Consider the following 15,776-nt stretch of genomic DNA (forward strand, 5'->3'; position numbering starts at 1 on the left):
TTACCATAATTTATTTTAATGAGAGATTTACTTTGTTAAACTACATATACATTTTTCACTCTTTGCCCCATCAAAAATATTTAAATTTATTTTATTTAATTCATACATTGAAAAACATATTCCTCCTAGGACAGCATAAATTGCTTCAGCATAAATTTAGGACTAATTCCTTTTTTCTATCATTTAATCTAAAACACTCTGTTAAAATTAAATGTTACATAAAATGTAGGTACATATCTAGCTAACATGCAAATTGTGAGGCCTAATATTAAAATAAAAAATCCGGGCTCGCGTCACATTGTCCTTTAAGCTTTGAGGCCAATAATCAAAATCATCAAAATTTATCAAAACATGGCAATAATGTGAACTATTTGACACTGGTAGTATGAAAAACAAAGATTTAATAAAACTCCGAAATGTTCCCCCCCTCACATTCATTTGTTACATACTGATGCTTTATGAAAGTATGCAGTGGTTATAGTTCCTGATCAAATCTGTTTTCCAAATCCAAACCAGGTTTTTAATCTTTAATCTTTTTAATCTTTATACAAGATTGCAATTCTGGCGGAAGAACCTTCCAAAGATAGTGCAACAAAATCACACTGAACCCGTAAGTCGTTACTGACTACAAGCAGATACAATAGAACCTTTTTACATTTGCCCGATCAAACATTTACGTAGGAGGAAACTAGGCAAATGAAGTGTGCCAGTCTTCCTGTTGCAGTGAGTAAATGATGTTATGAATGTTTGAAGGTGGAAAGTTGGCTTTACTGGATGCATACAGTGCATTTGTGCAGGGAGGGAGATGCTCACAATGGAGCAAATAGAGGCAGCCTTGTACCAGAAGATGAAGATATCTGAGAAATTAAATGAGAAGCAGATGGAAAGAATGGAGGGAACTGGGGAAGACCTCACCATGGACAGAGGACTACAGAAGGAGCACATCCTCAAGTGGTTTGTGGAGACTCAGGCTGTGCTCATCTTGTGTGATGGAAGTTTTCCGCCCTGGTTCCAGGGCTTCATCTCCAGACAGTAAGAGATAATGAGAGATAAGAGGTTTAGTAATTGTTTCACCATGAGGTGTAAAAGCACCTGAACAAATTAAATAGGCCTACTGTCTGTTTATGAGTAATGGTGAAGGAGATGCAAATGTTTATGATTGTGAATTGAGGCAGTTGCACTGGTGCACTGTGGTAACTTATACTGTTTGCAGGGAAGCAGAAGATCAGCTCAGAGACAAGAATGTTGGTTGCTTCCTTATAAGACTCAGCGAAAAAGCCATTGGATATATTCTTTCATACAAGTAAGAATAACCATTTTTCTGTAACACTACAATAGTAGCTCATTTGTTAACATTATTTAATGCATTAGCTAACATGAACTAACAACAAGCTATATAAGAATTAATTAATCATCTTTAACATTAGTAAATAAAAATACAATTGTTAATTGATTGTTTATGTTGGTTCACAGCTCAATAAAGAATGTTAATACAATATTTTGAAATATTAAAACCTTTTGAAATGTATTAGTAGATGTTGAAATTAATAGTAACTGAGATAAATCAATTCTGTAGAAGTACTGTTATTTGTTAGTTGATGTTAATATTGGCAAATCAGGCCTTATTGTAGAGTGTTACCAAATTTAGTCATTTTAAGCAGATCCTTCAGTATATTAAGTTAAAACCCCTACAATGCAGAGGGAAAATAAACTAGCTAATGGTTCTAACCTTTAAAAAACTGTTTGAAGCTACAGTGTTTTCGGTTGTTTCATTTCTCTAATGCTTTATGCTGACAGAGGACAGGATCGTTGTCGCCATTTTGTCATAAATCAAACCAAGACTGGCCTGTTCAGCGTTTCTGGTGATTCCACCACTCATAACAGTCTGACAGAGCTGATCAATCACTTTAAAACCACACCGATCCAGCCTTTTGGAGAGTACCTGACTTCATATAACACAGATATGGACTCTGTGGAAGAGGTATCAATCATACTTTGCATTCTTTTTAAAGGTGCACTCAGTAATTATTCTTCATTAAAAAAGTATTATATATAAAGAAATTAATAGTACTTTTAAAATCATGTTCAATCACATTAGATGAAGAATCCATTTAATATACACTGAACAAAATGAACACAACATTTTTTGTTTTGCCCCCATTTTTCATAAGCTGAACTCAAAGATCTAAGACTTTTTCTATGTACACAAAAGGCCTTTTTCTCTCAAATATTGTTCACAGATCTGTCTAAATCTGTGTTAGTGAGCACTTCTCCTTTGCCGAGATAATCCATCCACCTCACAGGTGTGGCATATCAAGATGCTGATTAGACAGCATGATTATTGCACAGGTGTGCCTTAGGCTGGCCACAATAAAAGGCCACTCTAAAATGTGCAGTTTTATCACACAGCACGATGCCACAGATGTCGCAAGTTTTGAGGGAGCTTGCAATTGGCATGCTGACTGCAGGAATGTCCACCAGAGCTGTTGACCGTGAACTGAATGTTCATTTCTCTACCATAAGCTGTCTCCAAAGGTGTTTCAGAGAATTTGGCAGTGCATCCAACCGGCCTCACAACCACAGACCACGTGTAACCACACTAGCCCAGGACCTCCACATCCAGCATCTTCACCTCCAAGATCGTCTGAGACCAGCCACCCGGACAGTTGCTGCAACAATCAGTTTGCATAACCAAAGAATTTCTGTACAAACTGTCAGAAACCGTCTCAGGGAAGCTCATCTGCATGCTCGACCTGACTGCAGTTCGTCGTTGTAACCGACTTGAGTGGGCAAATGCTCAAATTCGATGGCGTCTGGCACTTTGGAGAGGTGTTCTCTTCATGGATGAATCTCGGTTTTCACTGTACAGGGCAGATGGCAGACAGCATGTATGGCGTTGTGTGGGTGAGCAGTTTGCTGATGTCAACGTTGTGGATTGAGTGGCCCATGGTGGCGGTGGGGTTATGGTATGGGCAGGCGTATGTTATGAACAACGAACACAGGTGCATTTTATTGATGGCATTTTGAATGCACAGAGATACTGTAACGAGATTCTGAGGCCCATTGTTGTGCCATTCATCCACGACCATCAACTCATGTTGCAAGGATCTGTACAAAATTCCTGGAAGCTGAAAACGTACAAGTTCTTGCATGGCCAGCACACTCACCGGACATGTCACCCGTTGAGCATTTTTGGGATGCTCTGGATTGGGGTACACGACAGCGTGTTCCAGTTCCTGCCTATATCCAGCAACTTTGCACAGCCATTGAAGAGTAGTGGACCAACATTCCACAGGCCACAATCAACAACCTGATCAACTCTATGCGAAGGAGATGTGTTGCACTGCGTGAGGCAAATGGTGGTCACACCAGATACTGACTGGTTTTCAGAACCCCCCCCAAACCCCCCAATACAGTAAAACTGCACATTTTAGAGTGGCCTTTTATTGTGGTCAGCCTAAGGCACACCTGTGCAATAATCATGCTGTCTAATCAGCATCTTGATATGCCACACCTGTGAGGTGGATGGATTATTTCGGCAAAGGAGAAGTGCTCACTTACACAGATTACGACAGATTTGTGAACAATATTTGAAAGAAATAGGCCCTTTGTGTACATAGAAAACTCTTAGATCTTTGAGTTCAGCTCATGAAAAATGGGGGCAAAAACAAAAAGTGTTGCATTTATAATTTTGTTCAGTGTAAGTAGACTTTATTTGATCACATGACCAGCCAAATTTCACTCACTTTATCTTGTTAATCCAGATTTGCTTATGGAAAATCAAATCACGGTTAACTGAGAATAAATTCGTTAATGGCATCAGAATGGAAATTGTTTGAGTGTAGGGCATATTGGCAAGCACAACAATCTAAAAAAAATAAAAAATAATAAAATACTAAGTTAACTTTTGAATACATGAAAACAAAGAAAATATCAACATGGTAGGAAATGTTTTACAATGCATATCATTTTGCATTGTCATTCTTCTAGGATGGCAAAAATGAGCTTTATGATGTGGTTCAAAATAAGCCCAGAGTCAATGCGGGTGTTAGCGTTAAGGCTCTAAGAAGTTTATGGGAACAAACTAACAATATCCCACAAAACACGCCTCCTGTTCTGTATTCTAAAAGTGGCCGGAAACTTGAGATCTCCACCTCTATTGACAGGAACATCCTGTCCCAGGTAACCAAGTCAGCTCTAGTAACCATGGCTAATTCTATGATATAAAACCTTTTTACATATCTAGTGTTGAAATTCATTTATGTGTTGAATAAATCATTAGGGTATGAAAGTTCCACCATTGCCAAAGAAGAATACATCACTTCGGAATTCCTTAAGCGCCGGTTTTCCTGGTACAAATCCATCACAAGAACAACACAGCTTTTCAGAATCAAGGACATCTGGAAGGGCAGGTGGTGACGAGAGAGCAAACGGCAAAAAAAGTGATATCTTCGACACAGAAGGCTACAGCTCTCAATTTAAGTTGCCTGTCCACGATGAAAACAATCAGTCTTTAACCTCTACTTCTTGTAACATAATGCCCTCCATTCCTCAACAACCTCCTTTAGTTCCACCCAAAACAGCCTCCTGCTCTTATGCTGTCCTTGATCTTAAAAAACGAAATATTGGAGCTTGCAGAGTACCCTATACTGACCAAGAAGCCCTACAGCCCAACCCACTTTACCAGACCGCATCTGTGGTGTGTGCTGAACAGAAGGACCAGCCCGGGCAAGAATATGACAACCATATAAAGCCCATCGACAACATGCTTTTAGCAGAAAACCCCTATCAAGACATACCTGAACAACGTGACAGTAATACCTATGAACACATAGCTGAGAGCAACACCTATGAGGACATCCGATTGACAGACAGCAACACGTATGCGAGTTTGGATGAGATGCAACCACACACACCAAGCATCTTGGGGAAGAAGGTGAGACCTGATATAATAACAAACATAATTTTTGTACTTCTTATTTTCTAAAAAAATTAAAGAACTGCTATCATTTGCAGAATCATAAGTGGTGGAAACTTCGTCTGGAGAATAAGAAGTAATGGTCATCAGGTGAATGCAAAAGCTGAGAAAAATGTTTTCATTTAATGTTTCATTTAAAGTAATCCTTTTATGTTGGTGTGTACAGTATACATATAACTTCAGTACAGTATGGTTTCTACACTTAAACAATGCTGAACATTTTTAAGCAAATACAATGGTACAATGAAATGGTTATGATAAAACACCTGCTCTGATTATATCTATTGTTATGACTGAATTTCCCACTGTTTTCTCAGGACTTTATCTTTCAATGTAGACTAGACCTGCGTAATTTAGAATTTTGTAATTAGTATAGTGGTCACAGCCTATCAGCGTTTTCTGTAACCCTAATCCAGCAATCCATACTGTTTGTATGATACAACAGTCTTTCTCTACACATCTGAAACCATAACACTGCACAGCATAACTGAATAAACCATGGGGATAACATACAATAAGTGTGAGTATTGAGTAGATTGAATGCATTGTGCTTTCTATCTCCTTTAAAGTTAATAGTACTATGTGATTTGCAATTTCGGATAATAGCTGATTTAACCGATGGTCATATAATCACATCTCTGAGCCACTGAGACATTTCCAAATGGTTTGGACTTTAAATATTGATCCACCTACAACCTCATGATGGACTGGTCAACTTTTGAAGGCTTAAAACACATCTCTTCCATCTTTATTTGACCCTCTAACTTTAGCACTCACTATTCTAATTCTACTCTTAAAAAAAAAAAAAACCTAACTGCCTTTCTAATCTTTTTGTATTCTATCTATTTTCTTTTCATTTATTATACAATTATAAAAAAGACCTTTAACAGTAGCTTGCTCTATTCTTTTTCTATTCTATCTGTTTTCTTTTTATTTATTATATTATTTAAAAGCCATTGCTATGTGTACTGCATTTAAGCTAACTGAGACTTGTTATAGCACTTGCTTATCATTGCTCTTTTGTTGTTTTTGATTGCTTCCATTGTCCTCATTTGTAAGTCGCTTTGGATAAAAGCGTCTGCTAAATGACTAAATGTAAATGTAAATGTAAATATAATAAAGTGTGCTTGCATTGTTTAGCCAATCAAGCTTGAAAATCAGGCTAGCAGCTAAAATCAATCTTTCAGGGGCTTCACTGTATTAGATTTATGAAAAATGTGTATGATTCCTAATAATTATACATGCTTATACTATAAATTGTACAGTACTCACATGATGAAATCAAGTGTCTTGAAGATCATGTTCTCAAAGTGAAGAAGTGAGAGCTTTCCATCTCCATTCAGGCCTGCTTACTTTATTACCTTATGGGCAACCAGTCTCCTCTTTATTTCTTTGGTAGAAAATGTAGACAGGTCATTCAAGATGAACAAAACAATCCTTCCTCATGACTGTTCAAGGCAAACAGCCCTTTATCAACAGATGAGTTATACGTGGTCCATTTGTGTAGAGGTACCAAGTTGGGGGCCAGTATACGAAATTGACCATTAATTCAAAAACAGATGAAATCGAATTTTCTTTATTTCAACTAGACCTGAACTAGAGACTGACAAATACTATAGTTATCTCAGCCTAAAATATAACTGTGAGAATGGCAACATGTATTCATTAAATAAAACATTAGGTTCACATTAATCAGTTCTTCTAGTAAAAAAGCAGAATCCTTTAGAAAGAGAATCACTACAGACTTAAATCTGGACACATACACCAACCTCACTTTCTTAACCAGTGAATTAAACTATGTGTGTTTGTCTTCTGACAGGCCAGATGTTCTAATCTGCTGTACTACTTTACATTTCAAGGTAGATTAAATGCAAACACGTTGAAAACACTGACGCAATAGGAGATTTACTTATCAGTCCCTCTGTGGCTCCTGAGCAGACATTCTGAGAACTGTACGCTGGTGATGAAGTTTCAGTCTCCTCCGGCAGGCGGGGACATTTACAAACAAAATTCATTATCTCCACCAACAGTTAAATGTTTCCAGATTGCTTAAAAAACATAAATGGCATATGGAGAAATCAAATAGGCCTAAGGGAAATTTGGTATGAACAACAGGTTTGTCTCTAAAATGAAAATCATATAATGTATACTTCAGAAACCTGACATAAATGTGGGTATTAAAATGACAAAGTAACACCGCATCATGAACCATTTGGATCAAAAAGTCCGGTATTGCCCAGATGTATGTGAAAGTAACAGGGTGTGTCTCAATACTGGATTTTACGCTGCTTCGTTTCATTGCTCCTCCGTTCTACAGCCCGAGACCCGGAAACGCAGGTACTGCACTGCGAGATCGGAGGGAACTTCCAAAGAAGTTAGGAAAAGCGAGAAATACGGGAGTTTTTTTGTTGGACGAAACACCTAACGCACGCATAGATTCATCACCACCCTCTTCACATATTCATACGTCTTGCTTGAATATAAAAGAAAAAAAAAGTTTTTTTTTTTAAATGTATCACTGAACAAATCAGCGAATTAATGTTTCTAGTAAAAGGGTTGATAAGAGAATTATTGTGATGAAGCAAAATCCCATTAGTAGTAGGCTACCTTCTGTAGCTTTTCTAATTGACGATCAAATTATATTTAATAAACATGATAATTTACAAAATACAGTAGGTTTTGTTGAACATATACAACATATAGGAAAACAGAAAAAGGAAAAAAATAGCATGAGATTGTCATAAATAAAACTTCACATAGAGCACATCATAGCTATTTTTTAAAGGGGTCATATGATGCGATTTCAAATTTTCCTTTCTCTTTGGAGTGTTACAAGCTCTTGGTGAATAAAGAAGATGCAAAGACTAAAGTCTCAGATCCCAAGAGATATTCTCAGGAGATATTTTCAGGAGAAACCCCCCTGCACTCCCCCCACTTACCATCATAGACAGCACTGTGGAAGCAGTGGAGTCATTCAGATTCCTGGGAACCACCATCTCTCAGGGCCTGAAGTGGGACAATCACATTGACTCCATTGTTAAAAAGGCCCAACAAAGGTTGTACTTCCTTCACCAGCTGAGGAAGTTTAACCTGCCACAGGAGCTGCTGAAACAGTTCTACTCAGCCGTCACTGAGTCTGTCCTGTACACTTCAGTAACTGTCTGGTTTGGTTCAGCTACAAAATCAGACATCAGAAGACTACAGAGAACGGTTCGGACTGCTGAAAGGATAATTGGTGCTCCCCTGCCCACCCTTCAAGAACTGTATACATCCAGAGTGATGAAAAGGGCTCAGAAAATCACTCCTGACATCCAAGTTACCCCCTTTTTGAACTTTTGCCATCTGGCCGGCGCTTCAGAGTTTCATTGAGAAAGTGAAACCACTTTGTTTTTGCCTTCCAAAAGAAAACACTTGACTAGAAATCATGTTTATATCACGTTTACAATGGGTTTTATGTTTATGTCTCGTCGCTCTGGCCAGACAGGGCATCACAATATGTTAACAGGTGTAACATTTCCATCACACACTTGAGGCATTCAGCCAATCACAATGTGCTGTATAGATGGCCAATCACAGCACACTGAAGGCAGGGCATAGAGGAGAAACAATAATGTACAGTATGTGGAAAATAAGTTTTTTATTTATTTTTTTTATTTTTTTTTTTACCTTTTTACACATTTAATTACACCAAATACACAAAATAATGTTCTTTTTAGCAGCATCATATGACCCCTTTAAACCAAGAGGTAATGGAAATACTAACATAAAGACAGTAATTATTTTGAGATAAATAGTAAAAATTATGAGATAAAAAGTAATCATTATGCAATAAAAACTTTTGACTGTGGAAGGTCCACACACTCGGTCCAAGGAAGGTGTCCGGTGCTGGCTGAAGGTTTCCTGCGTGTTCGGTCTTTTCAGTGCATAGAGTTATTCAATTTAGGTTAAACTCAAATCTGACTCCATTTTATTATGACCTCGAATTTAGGTTGGAATGCAAATTGGTTGTATGTCTGTTTCTAATCAGTATTCTTCTGACATTTGATTATTCTAGTTAAACTCTTTATTTTATATTTACTCGTTCATTCGGGTGCTCATTTTGCTAACAAGGATACAACGTAATCTACTAGAGTCAATAATTACAGAGTAAAACAGAATAAAATCAAATGTAACATTTTATTATTATCAGTCAGGTAAATAGGTATTCTGCCAATTACATATCCAAGTCAAATCATCAAATCATATCACAAAACAGCAAATTCTCAAAGATGAATCTAAAAGTAAAAGATGCATACCTGACCTTAGAAAATACATAGGCCTAGTATGAAGTGAAGAGACACACACCACACTACGGGCTTTCTGGCTACAGAAACATTTCCTCAAGTAGCCTACTTCAGACCAAGACAAACATCCCCCGAGATGGAGACAGGAACTAACAATTGGGATTTGCATTAACTCCTAGACCCCAGTTTACAACTCAATGGGAACAGAAGGTGATTTACATGGAAAACCCTGAAAGAGGGCACTCCCATTACAGTAAGCAAAATATCTCTTAACTCTTAGGATCTGTATTATCTTTTAGTCTACTTATGTAAGAATTCAGACCATTGTACCAGTTGCACTTCAAGACATTTCACAAGATACCAGACATGACTGTCAGTTCACTTGCATTGACATTTTCATGTAATCATTTTGAGCAGACTGAGTAGAAGCAAGGATGGGTGAAGGGATTTAAAATGAAACAAATGGACAGAAGGGAAGGAGGGGGGTGTCTCGAAGATGCCTGTGTATGTTTATATTGTCTGTTTCTCGGGAGATCAAAGTATCTGAGGTTCTTTTATCCTTACAGCTGTCATAACTTTTTGTCATAATTATGACTTTCCTCACGTCTTCAACTTTTTATCTTATTATTTTGATTTTTCTCTAATAAATTATTTATATGATTTCGAAGTATAGGGACTTTTTATGTCAAATTATGATTTGCCGAACCCTCTTTCGTTCTTGACGATGACGTCACGGCGGACACGCCCAGCCTCTTCCTCGCGCTGCTGTGAGCAGCAAAAGTAGGAAACACAAGTTCAAGCGCATCTTTTATGTCCCGTTAGCCGAATACCGTTACTCTGCTACCGAGCCAAAGCAAGGTAGCCAGACATACAGGAGAAACAGAAAACATGGCGAAAACGTACGATTATCTGTTCAAACTGCTGCTCATCGGAGACAGCGGGGTGGGCAAGACGTGTCTGCTGTTTCGATTCAGTGAGGACGCGTTCAACACCACCTTCATCTCCACTATAGGTCAGTTCAACTCAACTCTTTGACTTCTGTGTGTACTTTACAGGAATGCCTCTTATGTCGTACCGCTGTGGGAGAAATGAGCTGTTAGAGAGTTACGTGGAGGTTTACACACATGTGGCTGTCTGCTGAAGTGACAGGAAGAGGCCGTGGATGTGACAGTCTGTCCGTTCACTCAGCTATTCATCGACGTGCGTTTTATAAGCGTTTAAAATGACAAACCCCCGATTTTACATAATGAATTGTCAGGATCACTTGGAATACACTACTTTAATCTGTCTTTTGAACGAGACGTTACAAGCATGCCGCGTTTGTAGAGCTAGCATGATCGTATTGTGATTAGCTGTGCTGTGCTAGCGGTGTGGGCTGGACTGCACTTTCGTTTCTGTGGTTAAAGAGACGTGTAGACCCACATTTACCATATTTCATATTTCCAGTCATATTTACCACTAAACAAGAGTTTACTTGGTCACTTTACTTGGGTAGGAGTGTGCTGTCACAGGTGGCTTATTAATGATTGCTTACAGCATGGTGATGTTACATTTGTGATGGTACATCAGTTCCTACATACACTTTCACTTTAAAATTGGCATGACATTAATATTATTTAATGTTGACTTTATGTTTTGTAAATTCATGTTATAGACCCTATCTGGATCTGTGCATATGTTAAATGTTTTTCATGTTTTGATCTCATCAAAGTTGACCCTTCTGGTAAAAACGACGGACTTCTCTCTGGTGACACACATTCATCTCCCTTCACTTTTGAGTGTCACGCCCACATCTCAAAATCCCACCAACCACCAGTGGATTGAAAGTCCTCACCCTACATTTTTCTTTTTCGGTAATCTGTTTCATTAGGATGTACGTCACAATAGGAAGAAAAGATCTGTAGCTACTTCCTTTTCGTTGTGATTTTTACACAGAAACAGCATCTGTTTCTTAAGTCAGCAGACCTATAGTGTTACTCTAGAATATGAAACCCTCAAAATCAGAGCGTACACGATACAAGAAATTGTACTAACATACATGGATTTGTGACAGGTAAGCCTGTCTCTACTGTGGTCCAGTACGTCATTTCCTGTGCGAAACCTGTGCGAGAGTTCCTTGACCTTTTGTCATTGTTATGCCACAGACTTCCCCTATTGCCATGGACAATACTGCTGTGTCACTTCCTGTCCCATGTCCTGTGAATGCCTTCATACACACTGCCAAGTTTTCTCATAATTGCCATAAACAGGGGCCACTTTCAGTTGCTGCTGAATGCAACAGGTTTATATGCATGTGCAAACACTGCAGCCATTGAGTCGGTCAGACATATGTTACACCATTCTGACCTTTCTACACACTCCGTCTCCATGGTTACGCCATGAAAACCTGCTAATGCAACAGTCTTCTTTGAATGGAAAGATTTGGGATGTGTTCTGAAATGAGTCAGTTTCACATTGTCATGATAGGACTGATTTCTGCTGATGAAGTGTTTCAGATCACTTATTTCTAAACATTATTATTGCAGGGATTGACTTTAAAATCAGAACAATTGAGCTGGATGGGAAGAAGATCAAGCTTCAGATCTGGTGAGAGCATAAGCCTGCGTTGTGCTGTATAAAGTAAAGACGTGAAAAACCTGTGAAAAGATTTGCCTGCTATGCCATAACCATCACAAATGGGGGAAAAACACTCCATTAAAGAATATTTTGATATCTAATTTATATTTTTGTTTTACAGTTTTGTTTTTTTTTTTTTGTATTGCTTTTGCATATCATTGAATTTTATTTAAAATTCTGTGATACGCACTTGTGTATTATGCAGGACTTACATTAGCCCCACAACTCTCAATCAAGCTAGGTTTTTCAGCGTTTCTTAGTTAAAAGTTTGGGCAAGCCTAGTATAAATTATAATTGTGTTCAAACTAGTACTGTCAAACGTATCGTATCCAAAATAAAAGTTTTCGTTTACATAATATATGTGTGTGTACTATGTATCTTTATCATGTATATATAAATACATACACATGCATGTATATATTTAAGAAAAAATATGTTGTTTATATATACTGCATGTGTGTGTATTTATATATACATAATAAATATACACAGTACACACACACATATATTATGTGAACAAAAACGTTTATTTTGGATGCGATTAATTGTTTGACAGCACTAGTACAAATAATATTTTAAATGTGTTTTTTAAATTTGCCATAAAGGGATACAGCCGGACAGGAGAGGTTCAGAACCATCACCACTGCATATTATAGAGGAGCAATGGTAATGGTCTTATTGTCTTCAGCAAATAATCCTTGATATGCTTCTGCATTGGTTACGTCGCCTAATCTATGTGTTTCTTTTCTGTTATTTTCACAGGGAATTATGCTGGTGTACGATATCACAAATGAGAAATCATTTGACAACATCAAGAACTGGATCAGGAACATTGAAGAGGTGAGAAACAGACCTCATGCATGAAGTTTTCACTTCATTTTAAGTGAGATTAATTTTCCCTCTGTCTGTTTTATCAGCATGCGTCATCAGATGTGGAAAGGATGATATTGGGTAACAAATGTGACATGAATGATAAGAGGCAAGTTTCAAAAGAAAGAGGGGAAAAGGTATGTATCATTAAAACATATTTTTCAAAAGACTGAAAATCAAAACTGAAAACAAGCCAGAACAAGATAGTATGTAAAAATGCTGATGTGTTTATTCAAACATTTCCCTTTTTTTCTGCTACAGCTAGCTATTGATTATGGAATCAAGTTCTTGGAAACAAGTGCAAAATCTAGCACAAATGTTGAAGAGGTGGGAGCAGTTCTTTTTTTTTTTTGGAAAGAACTAGTTATCTAATGTTGATTAACTTATTTGAACAAGATTTGCATTTTTAACTGATCTAATCTAGTGGCATGTTTTTCTTCAATGCTAGGCCTTTGTCACTCTTGCTAGAGACATCATGACCAGATTAAACAGAAAAATGGTGAGAATGAAATATTACAATCATGTAGAAAATGTTTATCATCCTGAATCTCAGAAAATGCTTAGTACTGCTCACTGACTCAAATACAGAAATAGAAGATGTTAATATTATTGACATTTCTTTATTGTGTCCAAAAAAACTTTACAATGTGGATTTATGTCTAACACTAATGATGAATGGATTCTTGTTTGCTTGCATCTTTGTGTTTAGAATGAGAATAATCCTTCGGGAGGAGGAGGAGGAGCAGTGAAAATCACAGAGAGTCGATCGAAGAAGCCAAGCTTCTTCCGCTGCACTCTGCTCTAACCCGGCAACTTCTGCAGCCTCAGTGTGTGAATGATTTCATTTCTCTATGTGTGATTGGCATGCGCGCGCGCGCATGTGTGTGAGGGTTTACAGTACCACTGGACTTTCAGCTGTTAGCTGCTGCTGAGAGCTCTGGACTTTAGCCTGCCTCATCTATACTTATTGAAGGCCTGAAGAGAGTGCTAGATAAAGGACTATTGTGCTGTTCCCAAAACGTTCCTTTTAAGCCAAAATATCCATCTAACTACCCCTTAACCCCCTGGATCAATCCCAATTTAGTGTAGCCTAATTTGAATTTTGAGAACCTTTTTTTAATCTTTAAAATAATTACATATAGTCAATTTATATTCACTTTGTTTTGAAATGGTTTATTAAAGCACCATTTAATGAAATTTAATGAAAATTTATAAAGATGTTACAGTATATTGAACTCCTGCTATTATGCAGTTTTTTTGCAATAAAGGTTGTGGACCTAAAGTAGCAACTGAAGAACCTGAAGGTTTGGCGGTTAAATATTGGTCAAACTGAAGGACATGCAATATATATATATATAACATTTTTGTTATCGTTGAATGTTATGTTTTGCTTTATTTAATATATGTACTTAATTGTGTTTTTAGTTACTGTTCCAAAGCCGCAATAAACTGTGGAATAGAAGGCAATGTTCCACAGGTCTTAGTCTTCCCCCTTTCCCTGACTTTATTTCATTAACTTTAACTGCAACAGAGACCAAAGTAAAAAGAAATCGAAACTGTGATGGATACTAACAGTCAAAATTTCTCCTTTTGCTTTCTTTTTTGGTTGTAATCTCTCATATATATTGAGCATGAAAAAGAAAGACAAAAGAATAAAGAGAGAGGGCTAGGACCCGTTTCCTAATGCTTGTTGAAGCAGCAGCCAGCTAGGCCCTGTATATACAGTATTACATTTACTAACGGTATTATATTTTTATACTCTATCGACGTAAACATCTTTTACTCACCACTGCATATGAAGCAACTAAAGCATGTTAACCTGTGCTTATGTGAGATTGATTAATTTGTTAACACCTGTTTTTTTTTTTTTACTCATTTAAATGTCGTCACAGTATTCTGTACGCTGTCTTTCGTAATTCCCTCTTTTATAAGACTCTTATGAGTGTGAAGTCATGTAGTGTTTACAGGACAACTTCAACAGTATTTTTGGAAGTCATGCACTGTTATTTGTGTGTGTGGGTCTCTTGTAGAACCTCCTCACTTCATAAACCACTTAAAATCCCACCTGTGAAGTCAGCCACTTAAAAAAGAGTGCAAGATAGTAACAGCTTGAATGTGTTCAAGTGTCCTTTGAGCTTATTGGGCTATTACCAGGCCCTTTTGAAATTTGAAGACGTTTATCACTGATTCTGTGGGGGAAAAGACATGGAAATTTACATTTGAACATGGTTACCCAGATCTGAGAGTACTAAACTCTTATTACCTTAGTGTATGAGAAATGTTCCAATCCTGTGTAAATCTGCAGATCTTTCCATGTACAGATTCCATGTGGGCCTGTTACAAATTGAGAACACAAACTGAAATGTTGAGAATCAACCTAGATATTTCAGAATTCCCCTTAAGTTACTCAGAACGAATGATTGATTCTACCGTTTGTGTTTAAGGGCGAACGATTGCTTGAGTTCTATTGGCATTGTGCATCTGTTTGAAAGAACCCCTGCTCGTGAGGCATGCCATTTTTTACTTAAAGTGATAGTTCACCCAGAAATAAAACTTTATTAACTCACCCTCATGTCAGTTCAAACCCTGCTTTCTTTGTTCCGTGGAACATAAAGGAAAGTATTTTTGGAACGAGAAATGTGTGTGTTTTTTGTCCATACAATGGAAGTCAATGATTTGGTTGAAACATTCTTTAAAATATACTGATTTGCGTTCTTTAGAAAGTCATACAGGTTTGAAACAACATGAAAGTGGGCAAATGATGACAGAATTATCATTTTCGAGTGAACTATCCCTTTAATGGCCTAGTAGTCATGTTCTGAATATGCATGCAGGCACATTTGCATATTTTTCAATGAAACAGTGACAGCACTCAGCCTCCCACTTGAGCATAAAGTCTTACTGACCATTCAATGCAAGCTTTTATGTTCTATTTTATAACGTCTTCCTTGATTATCTTGTCTGTACTCTGTGATGTCAGAGTTAACTGATTATGTAAAAAGATTAAAATATCTTTTCTAAGTTATTTA

The 15,776-nt window shown here is 37.3% G+C and overlaps 2 protein-coding genes across 2 annotated transcripts; both read left to right on the plus strand.

Moving 5' to 3' along the window:
- Positions 1–650: 650 nt before the first annotated feature.
- sh2d7 (SH2 domain containing 7) lies at positions 651–5,759 on the plus strand. Its single transcript, XM_019102956.2, has 6 exons — positions 651–1,032; positions 1,214–1,303; positions 1,798–1,981; positions 3,991–4,182; positions 4,283–4,936; positions 5,017–5,759. Exons 1-6 carry the CDS (start codon positions 806–808, stop codon positions 5,056–5,058), a joined length of 1,389 nt encoding a protein of 462 aa, XP_018958501.1. The 5' UTR covers positions 651–805; the 3' UTR covers positions 5,059–5,759.
- A 4,232-nt stretch (positions 5,760–9,991) lies between these two features.
- LOC109088849 (ras-related protein Rab-8B-like) lies at positions 9,992–15,772 on the plus strand. Its single transcript, XM_019102974.2, has 8 exons — positions 9,992–10,273; positions 11,787–11,847; positions 12,483–12,543; positions 12,640–12,717; positions 12,795–12,884; positions 13,009–13,074; positions 13,196–13,246; positions 13,457–15,772. The coding sequence occupies exons 1-8, from the start codon at positions 10,150–10,152 to the stop codon at positions 13,550–13,552; spliced, it is 627 nt and encodes a 208-aa protein (XP_018958519.1). The 5' UTR covers positions 9,992–10,149; the 3' UTR covers positions 13,553–15,772.
- Positions 15,773–15,776: the final 4 nt, after the last annotated feature.

The sequence above is a fragment of the Cyprinus carpio genome, chromosome B7 (genome assembly GCF_018340385.1).
Source record: "Cyprinus carpio isolate SPL01 chromosome B7, ASM1834038v1, whole genome shotgun sequence".
NCBI classification, from domain to species: Eukaryota; Metazoa; Chordata; class Actinopteri; order Cypriniformes; family Cyprinidae; genus Cyprinus; species Cyprinus carpio.

Excerpts from the sequence above, each read along its gene's own strand:
- sh2d7 (XM_019102956.2), top strand. The coding sequence starts at position 806 with ATGCTCACAATGGAGCAAATAGAGGCAGCCTTGTACCAGAAGATGAAG. Across the intron at positions 1,982-3,990 it reads ATATGGACTCTGTGGAAGAG|GATGGCAAAAATGAGCTTTA; the intron begins GTATCAATCATA and ends TCATTCTTCTAG. Across the intron at positions 4,183-4,282 it reads ACAGGAACATCCTGTCCCAG|GGTATGAAAGTTCCACCATT; the intron begins GTAACCAAGTCA and ends ATAAATCATTAG.
- LOC109088849 (XM_019102974.2), top strand. The coding sequence starts at position 10,150 with ATGGCGAAAACGTACGATTATCTGTTCAAACTGCTGCTCATCGGAGAC. Across the intron at positions 10,274-11,786 it reads CACCTTCATCTCCACTATAG|GGATTGACTTTAAAATCAGA; the intron begins GTCAGTTCAACT and ends TTATTATTGCAG. Across the intron at positions 12,544-12,639 it reads CATATTATAGAGGAGCAATG|GGAATTATGCTGGTGTACGA; the intron begins GTAATGGTCTTA and ends TTATTTTCACAG.